This window comes from Sarcophilus harrisii, chromosome 3, assembly GCF_902635505.1.
Source record: "Sarcophilus harrisii chromosome 3, mSarHar1.11, whole genome shotgun sequence".
NCBI classification, from domain to species: domain Eukaryota; kingdom Metazoa; phylum Chordata; class Mammalia; order Dasyuromorphia; family Dasyuridae; genus Sarcophilus; species Sarcophilus harrisii.
The window spans coordinates 287,942,165-287,962,703 of record NC_045428.1 but is presented as its reverse complement, the minus strand read 5'-3'; the positions used below and the strand labels follow the sequence as shown (position 1 = coordinate 287,962,703).

At 33.2% G+C, this 20,539-nt stretch overlaps 1 protein-coding gene across 1 annotated transcript in view; it reads right to left on the bottom strand.

The window, feature by feature from the left end:
* The window catches only part of LOC100928363 (T-cell receptor-associated transmembrane adapter 1), a 54,277-nt gene extending 33,942 nt beyond the window's left edge, over nucleotides 1-20,335 (bottom strand). Inside the window, exons 1-2 of the mRNA XM_031959639.1 lie at nucleotides 20,110-20,335; nucleotides 8,452-8,562 (exon numbers count right to left, since the gene is read on the bottom strand). Of these exons, the coding sequence (XP_031815499.1) occupies nucleotides 8,452-8,562; nucleotides 20,110-20,116 (118 nt within the window). The 5' untranslated portion in view covers nucleotides 20,117-20,335. The remainder of the gene's footprint in view (nucleotides 1-8,451; nucleotides 8,563-20,109) is intronic.
* Between the last annotated feature and the right edge of the window lie 204 nt (nucleotides 20,336-20,539).

Below are 20,539 nucleotides of genomic sequence, written 5' to 3'. Positions count from 1 at the left end.
CTATTGCCTTGCTGATTGTCTAGACTTAAGAAAGTAAAGAAGAAAGTCGGGGGGGGGGAGTGAAAGAGAAAATATTAATATTTTCATTAAAATGTGTCTTGAAAACAGCTGTCTCCAGGGCCGGAATTCCATAATAGAATGACTCACCTCCTCCAAAGTATTGTCTCTAGACTTTTATTTAGTAATATATAATAACAAGGGTTGGTGGGAAGCCTGGTCAAGGGTCTGGGAATGGATACATCCAGAGAGCTCTCAGTGAGCAAGAGGTGTCTTAGAAGGCAATTTCACAATCATCTTCCCCCATCCCTTCCTAAAAATGAATAGGTGGAAAAAGGAAACAATATTTTTTCTAACTATAAATAAAACAACACATTTCCATCAGAAAATTCTGCTTGAAAATCATTAAGAAAAAAATTTCACACAAAAATAAGGAATTGAAGTGAAGGGAAAGTACAAAGTAATATTTTGAAGCTTTTACATATTGCTACAGAGATCACAAAGGATCCACTTACCTTACTCTCTATCTGATTAGATCTATAACAATATCCTATTGCTGTGGTGATGGGCTTTTTCTTTTGTTGCCTTATTAAATTTACTAGCAAAATTTATTCCCTGCCTTTATGGCTGAGCTAGCATTGCCCTTTACATAGGGCAATGCCATCTCCAATAACAGAACTACAAACTGAAATGGAACATGGCATTAAATGTATCCAGAAGAAGAAAATGTAACCACTGTGATGGAATAATCCTCCTTTATATGTATCAGATGAAATATTGTAAGAAACAAGATTCCACACCTCCCTTCCCGAACCTCCCCCTAAAAATGAAAACCCTGGAAGGTGAATCGAGCTTCTCTCAAAAGTTCTCAAACATCTGCATAAATGAAGAAAATACTGTTAGCTGTTAATACAGGGAAAAAATGAAGAACAGAAGTGGAAGAAAAAGTTAACTGAGGCTGGAGGCGAACTGGAAAGGAAAAATGAGACTTTGTAGTATATCCTTGCAATAGATTTAGCTTTTTAATTCAATTTTATAAAATTATGAGGTATTCATTTTCTCAATAAGCATGTTAACTATCCCTCTATCCAACTCATTGATTAAAAATAAAAAGTTAAACAGCACAGGACTGACCACAGTCTGGGAGAACTCAAACTGAGACCTTCTAAATTGAATCAAAGCATTAATGACTACTATTTGTGACTGAACATTCAACCAGATCTGAACTATCCAACTGTAATTTCATGTATCCCATCTTTTCCAGCAGAATAGTGGGAGAGACTTTGTCAAATGGTTTGTTAAAATATAGGTAAACTACTATGTACAGTTCCTTAATGACTACTTAATTGTATGATCCTTAATAGGATGGATCTCCTCTAGTTGGTTGAAACCAACTGATTTTCTCATTTTTGTTTTGTTTGGTGTCATTTATATCTATTTTATAAGCACCTAAGGAACACCAGGTTCAAGTATAGTAGTTCCACTAACTTTGATGAAATAATCAGTTTGTTAAAATGACTTTTGAAAATATTTTTCATTTTTTTTTCTTCTGCTTGTAGACTTTTTTATCCTTAAATCTACCATTTTCATCCTTAGCATGATTTTGCTTAGTTGGATATCTTGCCAGGTATTTTTCAAACAAACACTATCTTCCACCATTTCTCTTTCTTTTTGAAGTGGAACTGCTCATAATCAACTATCAAAGAAAAGGCAAAGAAGGATTTGCTCTCAAAAGACCAGGTTATTTCTCCAGAGTTGTGAGAAGCACACAATCTGAAATTATGAATACAGAAACATGAGGCTCAATAAATACTAATTTGGTGTGATAGTGTGCTAAAAATATGGTCACTCATATGATAATATGTTTTAACTATCATTATACATATATTATTTTATAAGTCCTATCATAAAACAAATTAGATAATAAATTTAAGCATCAATAAATCACCAAGAAAAAAGTTATGTAATTTAAAAGGGAAAAAAGGGTTTGCAGATAAAGTTATAGTCTAATAGTGTTGCCTTTGGTATGCATCTATCTTCATTTGGCAAATAAGTCAGATTACTACTGACTAAGAAATTTTCTGGGCTCTTTTAATCTTGGTAATTTCCTTACATTGATTAAAATTCTTTAAAAATTATGATAATTTGTTTTAAATTCATTTCTGTTGTTCATTTCATATTGTTCAAATTTTCAATTGATTTAAATTATTCAGGGTTCTATCATTTTAATGTACTCCATACTTTCTTCATTATTATTCTTTCTCTTCCTCCTCCTTTCCTCTTCTTCCCCTTCTTCCCTTTCTTGTCCTTCTTTCTCTTCTCTAGTCTCCTCTTCTTCCTCCTCTTTTTCTTTCTTCTTTAAGAACAAAAGAGTTCATGACATAGAGCTGCATATAGACATGATTCAATCTTCAAAAATGTTTAACACATTGGATGACAGAGTCAGGATTAAGAGAGGTTTTGATTGGATAGAGCACTGGGAAAAATCTAAATTAAGGAATTTTAAAGGGAATTGTTTCACTAAATCAAATAGGTACTGAAATCAGATATTGGTAGCTCATATAAATCAAAGAAATTTAGAAGACATAAAGTGTCTAGGGACTTCTCTACCTATCTAAATGGTAGCTTAAAAATAAAACTCAAAATAAACGTGAAACAATAAAGAGCTGTGATTATCCACACCCACACCTTCATCCATTCTCTCTCTCTCTCTCTCTCTCTCTCTCTCTCTCTCTCTCTCTCTCTCTCTGTCTCTGCATTTGTCTGTCTCTCTGTTTGACTGTATGTCTGTCTGTCTCTCTGTCTCTGTCCCTCCTTCTCTTTCCATCTCTGTCTTTCTCTTTCTCTCTCTCTCCCTTCCCCCCTCTCTCTCCCTCCCTTCCTCCTTCCCTCTCTCTTTTTCTCCCCCTTTCACTCTCTCTCTCTTTCTCTCTCTCTGTCTGTCTCTCTCTTTCTTTCTCTCTCTCCCTTTCTCTCTCTCTCTCTCTCTCTCTCTCTCTCACACACACACACACACACACACACACACACACACACACACACACACACACGGTGGAGGCATTGCAGCTGAAGCCTCAGTGAGACCAGCATCAGCTTCTGAAGAAGCCACATCAGATAAAGAGGAGCAGTAGCAGATCAGTGAAGAAGCCACATCACACCCAATGATCAGCAGGTGAGGGCACAGAGAAGATGCTGACATCTCAGGTCAGGCAACCAGCAGAGAACAGCTGCCTGGCAGTGGTGCCAGAGAACAGTGGCGGCTCTGCAGAATTAGGGTCATGGGTTATCTAGGCTTTGTGCCTTCTCTAGTTATTGAGGTTCCCTGCAATGGTGTCAAACTCAAACAAAAACAGGTACCAAGGGGAAGCATATTAATTCAGAAAAACAAAATTGAACATTATTAATATTAAATTGTACTTTTATTTATTAAACATTTCCTAATTGAATTTTAATTTGATTTGAGCTCCACTTAGCAATGAATTTGACACATTCCTCCCCAGATGTCCCATGATTCCTATGCACATGTCCCTCTATAAATAACCACTAGAACTATACGCTAAATAGTTGGAAGGCCCCCACCCACCCACTCATCTATGCAGAAGGGTTTGCCCTTCATGTTTATTTACTAGTCACATGTTATCTACAATACTATTGTGATAAACTATGAGAAGCATGACTGTATTTGTGAGAAGAGTCTTTGCTGTCCATTTTTTCTAAGGGCCTTGTCTTTGATAAAGACAATTAAAGCATTTTGTATATATTTATTAAGTAATTGATTTTGAATTACAGTATCCTCTGGTTACTATAATAAAGGAAAGTCATTGAAAAAAGTTCATAAACTATGATTTAGAAAAGATGCAGATTCACAAAGTACTTTGTACCTGGCTTCTTTAGAGGCTTACATGTAAGAGATGTCTGTGACATACACATGTATATGGGGGCATGTATGTATATATAGATATAGATAAAATGAATCATTAATTATCAGAAATTAATTATGCATTAAAAATAGAAGTATTGATCACACAGACAAGTCATAGAAGCAAACATGCACAAGAAGCCAACATTTCATAACTGCAAAAACACATTAAAGAATGAATTCTTTAATCAATACAAATGACTGGAAAAGCAAGAAATATAAAAAAGATAACAAAACTGAAGTTAACTAGAATGAGAAAAGTTGGTACCATACTAGCATAGTTTAAAACACTTACTTTCTGTATGTGACAATTTATAACTACAACAATAGGTCATGACATGTTCTATTAGCTATAATTCCATTATTTGGTAATTTAGCTTAACTATTTTTAGGTTATATAATTTCAAAGGAGAGATATTATTTGGGTATTAGTCGGGAATCAAGCAAGCAATTATTACTGTGATAGGCATTGCACTAAGTGCTAGGAGGATAAAGAAAAAGTCTTCAAATTCTGCTGGTTGTATTTTGTCAAATTCCATTTTGTCAAAAAATGTATAAAATTTTTAAATGACTTCAAATAAGCATTTAGACATCTTTAAGGAGACATAACCAGAAAGGGAAGGATATAGGTCATTATTAACAGTAAGAGTAGAAAATACATGGGTTGAATATTGTTCTGGTACTAATTTTTTATATAATTAAATTAAGCTTGTCATTCCATTAAAAAAAAAAAAACAACTTTCTTTACCAATATAGTTCAACACCTGCTCTACAATTGTCTCAGAAAGTTGCCTGGGACACCACAATGCTAAGTGACTTTCCCAGAAAGCATGTGCTAGAGGCAAGACTTGAACCTGGCCTTCCAGATTCTGTATTCACTTCCAGTTCTGTATTCACTAGGTCATAGTTTAAAGAAAACATTAGAACTGTTGAAAGTGGACCTGAAACACATTGGGTAGATGTTTTTTATGGAATCCATAGAAGGACAAAAAATGAGGTTTGTGATACAGTAGGAGAGCAACACACAAATGGATAAAACCATTGCCAGAGCTAGCTCATTGTTTGGGAAGCTCTGAAACAAAGTATGGGAGAGGAAAGATATTAGACTGACTACAGAACTGAAGGTCTACAGAGCCATTGTATGGACCTCATCATTGTAGACCTAAGAAACATGGACATTCTAGCAGCACCACACCAGAAAACTAAATCACTTTCATTTTAATTGTCTTAGGAAGATTTTGAAGATCATCTGGCTAGATAAGATATCAGTCACTGAAGTCCTTTCTTGTACTAAACAGCCAAACATTCCAACTCTAGTGCAAAGAATCTAACTCCATTGGACTGGCCACATTGTTTTAATGCCAAATGTATGCATTCAAATGTACATTTGTGTTATAGAGAAATCACACAGGGCAAGTGCTCACATGCTGGTCAGAAAAATCTATACAAGGACATTCTCAAGGTCTCTCTTAAGAACTTTGGAATTGATTGTGTGGCATGAGACAATGGCACAGGACCATCCAGAATGGTGTGCCCTCATCAGATATAAAGAAATATAATATCTAATTACTGAGCTTGCATCTAAATTTTCTTATCTATAAAATGGAAACAATAATTTGTAAAAATTATTTTAAGGCTTAAGAGAGATGATGTATATAATTTTGTAAACTAGAGAGACTAAGAGCATAGGAATTGTTGTTGTTGTTAAAAGTTCAGCACAAAATCCTTATCCTTCCCAGGACAAAGTTGAGAATTTTAAGTTAAAATCAGAAAAGAACATTTGTCTCCCTATAATAAGAAAAAAAATATGAGGGCTAAGGTCACATGATTATTCTGTGGGGAAGTCAAATTTTTATTCCTAGCTTTTCTGAAACTAAATCCAAAATAGTTTTAATTTTTAGAAGGCCATGCCACCTTTTAAAGTTATTCCTTGTCTCTGTTTTTTCAGTTGTTTCAGTCATGTCTAAATATCTGACCTCGTTTTGAGATTTTCTTGGCAGAGATATTGGAGTAGTTTGCCATTTCCTTCTCCAGATCAGAGGAAACTGAGACAAATAGGTTTAAATGACTTACCCACTGTCATATGGTTAATAAGTATCTTCTACACAATACTAAGAATCACTTTGACTAAGATAAACAAACTACTAAAAGCAAGTCTTTTTTAAAGAACATTTCAAACCTAATTTAAGTGCAACTTCAATCACCAATAAAATATTTTAAATATTTTAATTTTTTAATAGCAAAAAACAAACTATATGAAGATTAGCTGTGATTCATATGAAGATATAAAACAGCATTGACAGAAATAGTGCCATATATAATTAGAGGGCAATTCAATGTGCATGCATAGATTTGATCAATATAGAAAAAAATGACAATGTTGCAAACACTAACTTAGGGTAATAAAACTGATGGATTTTTTAATAGAACTAGAAAAAACCACAATGGAGTTGATCCAAAAATACATATGAAAGAATATCAAGGCTTCAATTGATGGGAGTGGAGAAATAAATGAAGCTGGACTTGCCCTATAACAATTTTAAAATACTTCTAGTTAAAATTGTTCTGAGTTAACAGAATAGAATGGAAATTTCGCAAATAGAATCAAATATAAAACATGAAACAAAATAAGGAAATTGTTTTGTTTTGTTTTGTTTTAATTTAGTAAACATCCTATAAACTTCTGATCTCTGCTCTCCTAAAAGGAATACATAGAGTAGGGATTCTTAACCTTTTTTGTGTCATAGACCCCTTTGATAGTTTAGTAAAATTTTTCAACTGCTTGTCACTATAATGTTTTTAAATGTATAAAGTAAAATACATAAAAGCCTAAAAATAAACTAGAATAACAAAGAAAACCAATTATATTGAAATACACATTTGAAGACATTTTTAAAAACAAGTTTATGAATCCCAGGTTAAAAACTACTCTGGAGCAACATGGACATCAAAGGTATACATACATATGTGATTTGTATTAACCCTAAGGCCATTTTATATACCCTTTATATTTGCAAGAAAATACTTTTCCACTTAGAGGGAGTATATTTTCCCCCTTCTCTCTTCTATTCTTTCCCAACTAATTACAACTCCTGTCAATGGCTATCGGATTTTAGAATATGATGCTCTAGGATCCAAAGGCGGGTCAGGATTTTAATAACAGCATATTCTACTGAGTAATACGCTCACTATTATATGTATCACACAGACAGCAAATGGTCATTAATACCTCTTTTCTGTAGATCATGGGTGAGTTACCAAGTAGTGATATGTGTTCTAGAGCAATTCCAGATGATTTAATCCAGTTTTAAATGTGGTTCTACTCTAGAAAACTACAGAAATTGAGTTGGTCCTTGAGAAAATCACCAAAAGTTGAGTCCATGTTGTGCTCCATTCCTGAGCAAGATTAACTGGACACTGAAAGTGTCTTCTTGATTTTCTCTATATGCAGTATATCAGAATATCCATAGCCATTCTAGAACTAATAAAACTTCCAGAGAGGCCTTTAGACTAGGGCTTCTCTGATACCAAATCTCCCAAGACCATTATTTTTTCCTGCCTATTACCTAGGTATAAAACCAAAACCTACCTCTATTGGGGAGAGAGGGGGGACCAGCTAGTCAGGCAAGATTTAGATTTAAGGGATTTTTTTCATTCTAAACCTATATTAAATAATTCCCAGAAGGAAACAAAGTGACCCCATTTCTTTGAATATTGATAAGGTTTCTAGAGATGAGAGTGACCCAGATTCAACCCTTTTATCACCCCATTTCAGATCCAAACAGGTGCCAATTCTTTTCCACCTCCTTTTAATATCTAACTCACACTGCCATCCTAATTCAAGCTTTTACCTGTCTAGACTGTTGTAATAATAATACCCTAATTTATTTCTTTCCCATCAATCTATTTCTCTTCCTTCTCCAATCCATACTTCACAAAACCACCAAAAACAAACTTTCTAAGGCATGAGTCTGAGCCCATTTCTCAAAAAAGTTGATGGCTTCCATATTGCCTTTGGAGTGAAATATAGATTCATTCATTTAATAAATTAAGGGCTGCCACAATCTGATTCCAATTTGCCTTTTTTAGCCTAATCTTATTTCATATGATTCCTGTTCATGAGCTCTGTAATCTAGCTGAACTAGACTATTATCTGTTCTCCAAATTTGAGATATTGCTCACCTCCATGCATTTGCACAGGCCTGTAAGTGTGCTCCCTCCTCATCTTTGGCTTCTAGAACTATTATCTTCCTTCTAGGTTCAGTTCTAATAATACCTCCCTTAAAACTTCCAGCATTCTCACCCTCTGTTGCTATTTAATTTTCTTTCCTCATATTATTTTGTATTGAACTTATCTTTATAATGAATTATTCCCTCAGCCAGCCTCTTAAGAACAAGGGCTATTTTGTTTTCATCATTCTAACCCAAGTATCTCACATAGGATCTTGACATAGCATGTATAGTTGAATTAAATTGAAATGATTAATAGTTATAGTTATTTTAAAATTCTTTAGATTCTATTATGTCTGTCTTACCTTGTCGTTGCTTTTCCATCCAGTAGGAAACATTGAAAACTAGGGATATGATCAGAGATAAACCCACGATGGCTAAAATTCCCCAGATAAAAGGGGGACATTGATCATTTCCTGAAATAGAAAGCATATATACTTAACATGAGATAATCACTACCTGTTTTAATTATTAATTTAGTTAATCACATAGTTAATTTTGTTATTTATTGCTGTTGAGAAATCAAAGCCTGCCACTTTGCATTTGTTCTAAGTATGTTATGGAATTGACTAAGTAGCACTGGATTTAAAACTAACAAGACTTGATTTAAAATTCAATCCCCTATACTTCGGGCAAGTCATTTAATTTCTCTTAGCCTCAATTTACTCATCTGCAAAAAGGAGGTATTAATAAAACCTAACTCACAGGATTAGATTAGAGAGTATATTTGTAAAGCTCTTTAAAAACCTTAAAATGCCATAAGTAAATTCAAGCTGCAGTTGTTATTGTATTTTATGTAATTAATCAGTCTGACTACCTAAGGACAAATTATGTGATGATGGTGGTTGATTGAATGGTTGATTTGGGTATAATTGATACTTGAGAGAAATAAATTTCCTGTAACTTTTTCAATATCTTAAACCATTCTCCCTGTCCCACCATATCTTTCAACCTATAGGCCAAATGCCTAAAAACCTTCCTTTTTTCCCTACACAAATCACAGAATCTCCAACTTGGAAGAGAATTCATATACTTTAACAAATGATCATCTAGCCTTTGCTTGAAGAGGTGCACTGATGTGGAACTACCTCCCAAGGCATCTCATACCACCTTTTGGTAGGAAGTTTTTGCCTACCCTAAACCTAAATTTGATTCTTTGTAATTTCCACCAAATGCTCTTTGTTCTGTGGACTGTTTTGTTTTTTTTGTTTTTTTTTTTTTTTCTGTGACAGACCTTTAGCTACAGAAAGACAGCTGTGTCCTCCTTTCTAAATCCTTTCTCTGACATTACTACCAAAATGAAAGCTAGCTAGATGCAAGTAAACAAAGCAGTAAATAATCTATTATTTCCTTCCCTTGATCTGAGTAAAACATAGAGTTGTTGGGAATATCACAAATTCAGCGATCATAGTGGTGGAGTTGGGGAACATCTCATAGAACATACATGGATACTTTATGTATTTACAATGGACAACTGATTTTGCTGTCCTTTCTCTTTACTATGATAGTCATAAGCAGTTTTAATTCCTGTGCAACCAGAAACAGTATTAAGAATAAATGTTATAGATGATGTTGACTGGCATCCAGTGGTTCTATGTATGTATATATATTTATGTCTTTTTTGTCTTTCATATTTAAAAAGGACCAATGTACATATATATATATATATATATAATATACAGATATACATACATATATACAGATTGACATATATATATAATATACATATATATATATATATATACATATGCATAGACACACATATTTTTTGCTAAAGCATCCTAATATCTTTCCTCTCTAAAATTGTTAATGATTTCTCCCTCCCTAATTTACCTTGAAGTATATTTAAATACAGTTTATTCCTTCAATAGAATGTAAACTCTTTAAAGGCAGGTCCTATTTCTTTTTTTCTGTCACAGCGAAGCGGGAGAGGAGAACTGTGCATGGTGGAGCAATGAGATGATGGAGAACCAATTTTCTAGTTCCAGTACTACAAGTTCCTAGTTGAGTGATCCAGATATCACTTTACCTTTCTGATCCCCACTTTCCTCATTTATAAACTGAAGAGTTGTATTAAGAGTTCCCTAAAAGTTCTAGTTCTATAATTTATGGTATTATCTATGATAAATGATTATCAGTTAATGAAATGTTTTTTCCTTGTCAAACATACTAGAAGTTATCCAAAGGAATATTGCCATACAAATCAGGCATCTCAAGTAATGCTCCCCCCTCTCCATCTTGACATTTGTCTCAATAGATGTCTTAATTTTTTAAACTGTTTGAAATGCTCACTTGTAACTTTTTTCAATTTTAGTCTTTAATCCTCATAAGAAAAGTGATCTCAGCCCTAAGGACTTATGAATATTTTCAACAATCAAATTCTCCATAAAAAAGTTGAAGATTTGCTACCATTGAAGACATTCAAAGGGACTGTCAGAAATGATCTTCCTCGTTTGATTCTATCCTTTATGAAAATTAGAGAGTAGAAGTCAGGTTGACCTTTGTCAGGTAGGTTCTGGAATAGCCTATCCTGGAGCTAGTTCTCATCATAGACTGTGCATAAGCAAGTATGACTAACAGATCCCTGACCAGAAAACTCTGCTCTGATAAAACACAGAAAGACATAACTAACTATCCAGATTCAGTAGCCTGTAAGAGGGAACTCCAAGGAATTAAGCCAATTCACAATGCAGATTATTGGTATTAAATGTTCTTGTCTTCATCCTCTATTACTTGCTTTTGCTTCCATCTTTTAAAAACCTCAAGTTCTCCATGCATACCCATCAGTCATTTTTGACTTATCCTTCTCTTCTGATAAAAACTGTTTTTCTTTGTGTCTTCAGAAATTTATTCTTATAATTATCCCCTTCCTCTTAGGCTAACTTCTCCTTTAGAAATTTAGCCCATAGGAGTTTCTCTTCTTTCTCTGAACTTTTTTGTTATTTATTCCCCCCATAATTTAGAGTTTATGCCAGAATATACATGCATTTCCTTTCTACTTTATCATAAATTATAAAATTATGAGATTCTTATAATTGCTACCCTGGCATCTAGTTCCTCCTTGTTAATGAACAGATCTAGAGAACATGTTTTGCTGACTGGTTTTTATGTATTTTTAAAGATAAAACTTTATTGAGGTAAGCCCAAAAATTATTGGCTTCTCCAATTTTACCTGAACTAGATCTTTATTTTAGGTTCAATAAATTGAAGTCCCCCATCACCATTAAATCATGTCTCCATTCCTGGTTTATAATCTAGTTCACAAAGTTCTCTTTTTCTTATTTTTGCCTATGTGATCTGTAATAAAATCTAATGATAATTATTTGTTTCTCAAATAGTCATTGCTGACTTTTGTGACACAAATATATCTTCTCAACATATACTATATAATATATCTTCTTAATATATAATACTACTCTCTCCATCTTAACTCTTTGGAAACTCTAATACTATACTGCCTATGTTCATATTTCTTACTCCATTAGGGCTCAGTAATAATTATGAATTTGAATGTGCCACATTACATTAAAATTTCTAATTCACCTTAGTATATAGATCTTATGCTAATGGTCTTTAAGTGGTAATTAATAATAATAGCTTTAATACAGTACTTCAAGATTTGCAAAGCACGTTGCAAATGTTAGCTAATTTGATTCTTATAACACCCGTGGACGGTAAGTGTTATTTATATTCCCATTTTACAGATGAAGAAATTAAAACTAATGGAGGACTTGTCCAAAGTCACAAATACAAAATACCTCAGGCTGGATTTGAACACAGGTTTTCCTTCTCTCCATTATTCCATTTAGATATAATACTAACATGCTGTAAATGTCACTTTTTTCAATGTTATTTTGAAATAAAGGGGAAAAAAGATAATGGACATATGTGGAGAATATAAGAGGAAATACAATGGGAAACAGTAGGGTTGGAAAGAAGCAGCTAGATGCGGAGTGGTTGGAGTGCTGGTCCTGGGGTCAGGAAAAGACTCATCATAATGAGTTCAAATCCTGCCTCAAACAAGCTGTGTGATCCTGGGCAAGGCACTAGCTCTATTTGCCTCAGTTTCCTTATTTATAAAGAGATCTGGAGAAGAAAATGGCAAAACCACTCTATTATCTTTGTCAAGAAAACCCTAAATGATGTCACAAAGAATAGGAAACAACTGAACAAAGATGGGAAAGGGAAAAACAGTTAATGTGTCTTCAGCCATTTTTGAAAGAGAAAATAAGCTTCACTGACTTATACAAGTATTCCATTCAGCCTAGGAAATATATCCCTATGGTGGATAAAGTTTGTCCATTTAGTAGCTTATATTTATATAACAATTTGTAGTTACAACACACTTATAGATAATCTCATTTGATGCTTACAACAATTCTTCAAGGTAGACACAGAAGTATGGTATCTTTGATTTGCACATAAGCAAACTTATTTTGAGAGTTGATAATTTGTCTAGAGTTCCGTAGTTAATAAGTAGAAAACCCAAATCCAAGTTTTTTGACTCTGTCTCATATTCTTTTCTCTTTCATCAAAGTTGGTTTTCAAATTATTTTCTTCAAAAAATTTTCTTCATTGAATTCAATTAAATTCTTCAATGGATTACATTATTTCTTTGATGTGGGCACTCTGTATCTACCTACATCACATATCACCCTTCCCTAACTTAGTATGTGTTCTCTTGCAACTTAGCAAAGTTACCAAGGTTCAATAAATCCACCAGATCACAGCTTGTTTAGAGAATAGACAAAGGGACACAAATGAAATAGAATGAGCAAAGCATACACAAAATAAACAATAAAAAATGTTTTGAGAGACTCTTGTCCAAAGAATATGGAGAGAAGAAGAAAGGAAGATGTGTGTGTGTGTGTGTGTGTGTAGTGATTGATGAATATATAGAGATGGAAAATGGTATAAAAAAGAACACTATTAGAATGGTGGTATTCTAAGGAAATTATGTTAGAAGTCTTGGAATTAATATAGGTAATAAAACAATAAGTTGAAATGTAATGTATCTTCTTTCCCTGTTTTTATTCTTAAGAATTTATTCTTTTTTATTGATAACATCAGTCATTAAGAAAAAAACATTTTGTAAGAGTTTTTTAAAATATCACCAACCTGAAGCACATTTGGAGATAAACCTCTATGAAATTCACTAGGCTAGAACTCTGGTAACATATACATATATATATATATATATATATATATATGCAAAAATATATATGTAATTATGACCATATTCAAAGCCTTTCTAGCTTGGCATTGTGTGACAGAGTACATATTTCTCTTTCCTAACCTCTAAGAGCCCTGGGTGAAGACTTCAATGGAGCTAAGCAATTATAGTCAGTAATGAAAGCTTACTAGATAAGGGAAAGGACCCAATCATAAGTAAGGGTGAGGTGAAAAGGCCCTAGCCTCCACACCCCTTAATCTCCCTAGGATAAACTGATAAAATCAAGTTCCTCAGAACTGAGAACCAAACAGCAAAGCACAGAAACAATAGCAGCACTTATGAGCTCTCCTTAAAAAAAAGGGCTCATCAGCCTCCTGACCTACATGACTATTCTTACTTTGCTGTAATTCCCATATTTTTTCAATTAAGTAAGCTGAAAATCCTAATTTTTACAGACATTACAACCAACACTGGTGATGATATGATCCTCCCTATTATGCTGTCAAACAGAAGTGTTCATTCCCCCTTTGAAATGAAATGGAACTTTAAAATGATTGTATTAGTCCATTAACTCCCTCTAGAAGATAATTTTGCTCTTAGCCACAAAGAAACTACCAGCTCAAAATTATAAAGCTACATTTACATGGAAAGCTTCAGGGAAAGTCCTAATAGTTATTGTAAAATATGCCATCAACACCACAGTAGAATGTAGGTTATTCTGTATATTCCTTTGAGAGTAGGAAACGTGTGTACTGTAACATGATAAATATTCCTCATATACTGTTTAAATGCCTTTTCAAGAGGGCTTTAAAAAATAACATGGATTCTTACATGAGTGGGATTATTTAGGTGTCATGTAATCTAAGGGCTGAGGGATGTTCTAAAGGAGAGGATTAATGTAATCAATGTAGAATAACTAAAGAACTTGAAGACTGTCACTTTATAAATGTTTATTGAAATGAAGTAAAAGTCATTTGTTACCATAGATAACAATATATAAATAGAATTACTATTTTGTCTTTTCATCTTTATGTTCAATGGAATTTAGATAAAAGCTCTTGCTAGGACAATTTGTTATCCTATTATTTATTATTATTGTTTATGTTTTTCAAAATACTTTGTGAATCTGAAACAATAATATAAAAGTTATTATTATCATTATTGTTTAGCAACTATCAAGAAGATGGCTAAAATAATTTTTTAATTGAAGGTTTGAAAAAATGGAAGAGAAGTAATGAGGAGAAACAAGCAAAGGAACACTTCTTTTTAAAAAGGGTAAAATATAATAAAGTTATTAAAATATGTTGGAGAGGAAAAATAAAACAAAGAATTTTTACTATTTGCTTAACTAGATGGAGAAAAGGATTGAAACTGAGAGAAAATAGCAAGATAAAAAAAGGAAAATTAAGAATTTAAATAGAAAGAATATTACTACTGCTATTAGCACCACCATTACTACTACTTTTCTTTTTTTTTTTTTTTTTAATTTAATAGCCTTTTATTTACAGGATATATACATGGGTAACTTTACAGCATTAACAATTGCCAAACCTCTTGTTCCAATTTTTCACCTCTTACCCCCCCCCCACCCCCTCCCCTAAATGGCAGGATGACCAGTAGATGTTAAATACATTAAAATATAACTTAGATACATAATAAGTATACATGACCAAAACATTATTTTGCTGTACAAAAAGAATCAGACTCTGAATTATTATTACTACTACTTTTCAAGTTTTTTTCTGGATATAGTTTTTAGTGATTCCTCTTTGCCCCTTCTGTTTCTCAGGATTTTCTATTCAAACATTATTAAGCTAGGAAAAGAGTTGGAGTTTCATGCACAAATACACTATACAACAAGAATCCATGACTAACGTTTCCCAATAGCATTGAAAATATATTCCAACCAAACCATACCTCAAGGTTGCAAAATCCTGTGGTGATATCACTTACCCAGTGACCAATTATAATATTTACAAAATAGTTCCTAGGAAATCAATTGCCTAGTGTTGCTATATCACCTATATTTATCTTTACACAGAACCTCTCAATACACATATACACACACAATTGGATATGGAAATACATTTTACTCAACAGAGAATTAGGAGGGAAAGGGGAGAAAGGAGGAGGATTTAGAACGTGAGTAGAATAAGGAAGGGATAATTCCTAAGCAAAACAAACTTTACCATTGTACAAAAATATTTGTAGTTCTTCTTAAAGGTGAAAAAGAATTGTATTCTGAGAAGGTGCCCACCAATTGGGGAAAAAATGAACAAATTATAACACTTAAATATTATGGAATATTGTTCTATAAGAAACTGTGAACAAGATAGTTTCAGAGAAATCTTGAGGAGACTTGAATTAAATGATGCACAATGAAGTGAACAGAATCAGGAGAACAATTTATATGATGACAACAATAATAGAAAGACAAAAAAACTTTTTAAAAACCTTAAGAACTCAGAACGGTATAGTAACTAACTACAATTAGAGAGGATTGATGATGAAATATGTTGCCTTTTTCCTGATAAAATTAAAAGACTTAGAGTATATAATGAAATTTAAATTTTCTTTTAGACATGGTCATTGTGGAAATTTATTGTCCCTGATTAGATGTGTTTATAATACTGGTTTTTTTTCCCCCATACTTAATTAGTGGATGGTGTAAAAGAAGGGAAAAAGAGAAGATCTTTGCCAATTGAAAAAAGCAAAACTTGATTGTTAAAAAGGATCAGAAATTGTTATGATTAAATTAGGTAATATTTGTAAAGTACTTAGTACAAAGTCTGAAAATATGTCTTGGAATAGTCCCCATGATCATCTCACCAATATAATAAACAAATATGTAAGTGACTAGTATATGGCAGTAATAATAGGAAACAGTAGCTAAAAACTATTAAATAGGAACATGGGAATCATTTGCTAAAACTATATCCTAAGTTAATTAAGACCACATTTATATCTCCATAGATTCTATACTAAACTCGAGAAAGCCAATTAGGTCCTAGTAAATGATATCTGGTCCACAGGTACAAGATGAGTACCAGCATATGCAGTAAAATCAGAAAATTATATACTAATAAGACAATCCTGAGGGGACATCAGTGTACTTATGAGGCAAGACTAAGGTGGTATAGATACCATTAATTCTCCCACAACTAGAACCCCCAACCCCTGCTTCTTGAGCACTCCTCAGATCATGCTACGTGAGTGCTCCCAACTCTGACCTGCTACTACTAAGTAACCATTATCTGTATCTTTCTCCCCTATTCCCTTCCCTACATCATCTACCTCTGTACCTTATTAAAGTATAATAGATTAATTATCCCCCACCTACTTCCAGCATCACCTTTCTCATCCAAAGAATTATACTATTCTCTCTAACCCAACAGGGAACAACGTGGTTACTTCATTAGGTGTGAACCAGTATAGAATATCACTAAATATCAGCAGCCATATCTACTGTAGGGGATCATGGGGCTAAGAATACAATAGTAAAAACCAAGGGCTGATTGCTGTGCCTCTCTAGGTAAGGACGTCCCTTCCCCAACAACACCGGCACTTAACAAGTACTACATAAATGCCTATTCCCTTCCCTCCCTCCTAATATACTAAATAAAGTTAAAGATGGGGAGGGCAAGAGAAAAATTTGGAACACAAAGTTTTGCAAAGGTGAATGTTGAAAACTATCTTTGCATATATTTTATTTATTGCATTCCCTCCTCTACCTCCTGGAATCTCTGGTTTCCTTCAAAACTCAGCTCAAACATTAACATCTAAATGAAGTCTTTCAAATCCTTCTGCAAACTACCTTGTATTCTTTTGTATACTATACACATATATACACATAAATATATATATAAATACATATAAATACATGCATATATACATATATATATGATAAATTCTCATGTTGTCTTCTCCATTCAAACATGAGCTCCTTGCAGGTAGAAACTTTCTCATTTTTATTTTAGCATTGAGCCTAGCACATTCTAAGAGCTTAATGGAAACTTGTTGATCAAAGACACACAACTGAGTCCCAGAGGGGTTATATGAGTACCAATTGTATGTGCAGAACAATGTACTATATACATTAAAGTGGGAAGGCACAAAAATAATGGACTATGCCCAGAGAAACTCTACACATCTTTCATTGTGGTCAGTTACTTCATTAAATAGATTGTAATACATCTTGCTTGCATCATATGCTCAATGACTAAACTATTCTTTCACTAAGGAATTTGTTGGTGACAAAGATGAAGATTCATATGGCATCAGAGAAATATCTATACACTATTCTTAGTCACTTCAATAAAATTCTCCTTTCTTAGTCTCCTTTCTTAGATTAAAGCAATTTTATTTAAATTTAATTTAAATTGGTGAGTTTAAAAACCTATGAAACTGCTCAAAATGAGAATGTTCATCTGTGCCAGCCCATTATTTGCAGTTCGTGGACAACTTCTCCCATAAATTCATCATCGAACATCCTCCCAAAACAATAGGTGTCTTTCTTGTTTTCTTCTGACATTGTAAAGACACTAATCAAGTCTTCCCTCAGCTATCCTTGCTCTTACCATGAGACACTCTTTTTTCCTTATTTTTTTTATTATAAGTTTGTTATCCTTTAAATTCCTTATTTATAATGTGTTGTAGTCTAGGCCTTATGACTGATGTTAATTTTCAATTTTTCCGAAATTGTAATGTTCCATTCCTCATGGTCTCCCAATACCACTATGCTATTGGCATTTTTAAATGGATCTTTGTTTCAGGAGGAAAGTTTGGGGTCATGAAAGAACTTTACAATTGGGATATGGATGGAGGGAAGGGTACAACACTAATTACAGTTTTTTCATAGATGTTTAAACTATGTAAATTAGTTTCCATAAGGAGGAGAATAAAATCAATTAAAAACTATGTTGCTCAGCCAACACTTGACTTCCTTGCCAAGAGATATGACAACTGAGGTCAACAGCAATTTAGGACATAAACTTGCATGTAAAACTTACAGAGAAAGGTAGTAGACAATTGTGAGTAATATTACCTCATAACAGAGAAAGGAACAGTGAAAGCTAAACACCAGTAGGAACAAAGTCCTTTCAACATCAAGGATATTAAAATCTAATATCATAGTACTAGTTGTGTTTATACAGGAAGGAGAAATTTTCCCTCAGAGAACAGAGATAGATAAAGAAATTAGATCAAAAAAATATATACTCAGAGAATATCTGTGCTGGAGGTGATAGAACTGTGAGGACATTGAGAGAACTATTTTCAATATACCCGAAAGAGGAGAAGGTGCTAAAGTAAAAGAAATGTCTTGGACTACGAGGGGGGAAAAGGGGCCAAAACAACATCAAAACCCACATTTCAAAATGCTTTGAAAATTCATAGTTGTTTCTGAAATTTTTAGACAAAAGTTCTCTCTCCTTGAATTTTAGCTAGTCTAGATTTTAGTTCCCTTTCTTCTTTCAGTAAATGGGTGATGGACATAATCTTCATTAATAATATAATAACAATAATATCACTTACATGGTGTTTTAAGGTTTGCAAAAGTCGCCATTCTTATGACTGAATTCCAGATATTTTTCCTTAATTCATTGTTCTAGTCTGAGCTGCAAAGTGAGTTTCTATGCCTTCCTCTATAAATTAGAAATTATATATTCCTTCCCTGTCATCACAACCCAATGCTTTGCAGGGATGCTTAATTAATAAATTCCTGAAATGATACTGAGAAAATTAAAGTGAAACTCCCAAAGAGCTAAAAAAAAATAGAAAAAGGATCCACATATACAAAAATATTTATAGAATAGTTATTGCTTCCATATTGCAACTTTTCCCATCATGATTTCAGTATATCATAGGTCACATAAAAAATTAAATGAAAATGGGGAGGAGAGTTTTGCAAGAGCCACAGATGACATGCCAAGTCCAGCAAATGATATAGAGCCTATGACCAAATACTTAATCCAAATTTTACAATAAGGTACTATAAAAGACCTTTATACATTCCTCTGTCAGTCCAACTTTAATGCAAAAAAAAAAAATCTTGTCCACAATGAAACAATAATCAAATTAGTTTCCATTAAATGACAACATTCCTTTTGGAAATGCTTTTCCTGCCTGTTGATCCAGAAGTGTGAAAATTATCTGCCAGTTTATATTTACACTGTGAGTTAGAATTTTAAAATAACTGATTTAGAATTCTGTCCTTGCAAATTAAAAAGAGAGAGAGAGAGATGCCTTTATTGTTAAATAGTCATAAAACGAACTCAATAGACACAATCTCAAAATAATTCATTAAGTTGGCACGTGGACTTGAGCTGCTAGCAGAACTTTCATAGAGATTGAATTGACCCCTTCTGAAAATCTCTTTGCTCAAACTACTATGAATTAGAGCAAGGTTCTTTGATTACAACTTACAATCACTCTTTCAAAACAAAAAAAAAAAATCACAGTCAATCAGGAGTTCCTCAGGATAGGAATCATATTTTTAATCCAAAAGCATTGGCACGGCATCATCCAGGAACCTAGAAGAAGCTTGATGTTATAGTATAACAAGGCCTTCTATGTCATTGCTTTACCCACAACTATTCATTACAGTAGAATCTTCAATACATTCCCTAATTCCACCAGTTTTTCCCCAATTTCTCATCATTTGCAGCAAAAAAATTTAGATACAAAGTCGTGAGTTTCTTGCTTTAAGAGTATGGATTCACCCTAGTCTGTGAAATGCATTTATTTTTTAGCCTTCACTGAGTAAGGGAATAGATTTTAAAGACTCACTTACCTGACATCCTTGTTTTCTCAGACAGATTTGTTTATCCCCATAAGTAAAATGTAAGTACTTAAAAGAAATAAATGACTGCAAATAGCTTTCTGCTAAATGATACTACTCCCTAGCACTACAAATAACATGGCAATGTGCCTGATCTCCATCTGCAACTCAATTTTTCATGCCTATTTCTTAAAATCCTTTGTGTGTGCTTGGTTCAGTTGCAAACAGGAAATGTGGTGATAAAGGTTTCTTTCGTTGAGATATATAACAAGAAGTCCTTTTCTTGTTTTGTAACAGGAGAAGGAAACTTCACAGGCTTCTCTCTATGTTGGTGTTTGATCTTCATTAATAATATGAATCCAACAAGAAAACAGATTATTCACCTGAGATTTAGGCTGTTACACTAGAAGGAACTTGGTGGGCTTACACATTAAAATTTCTT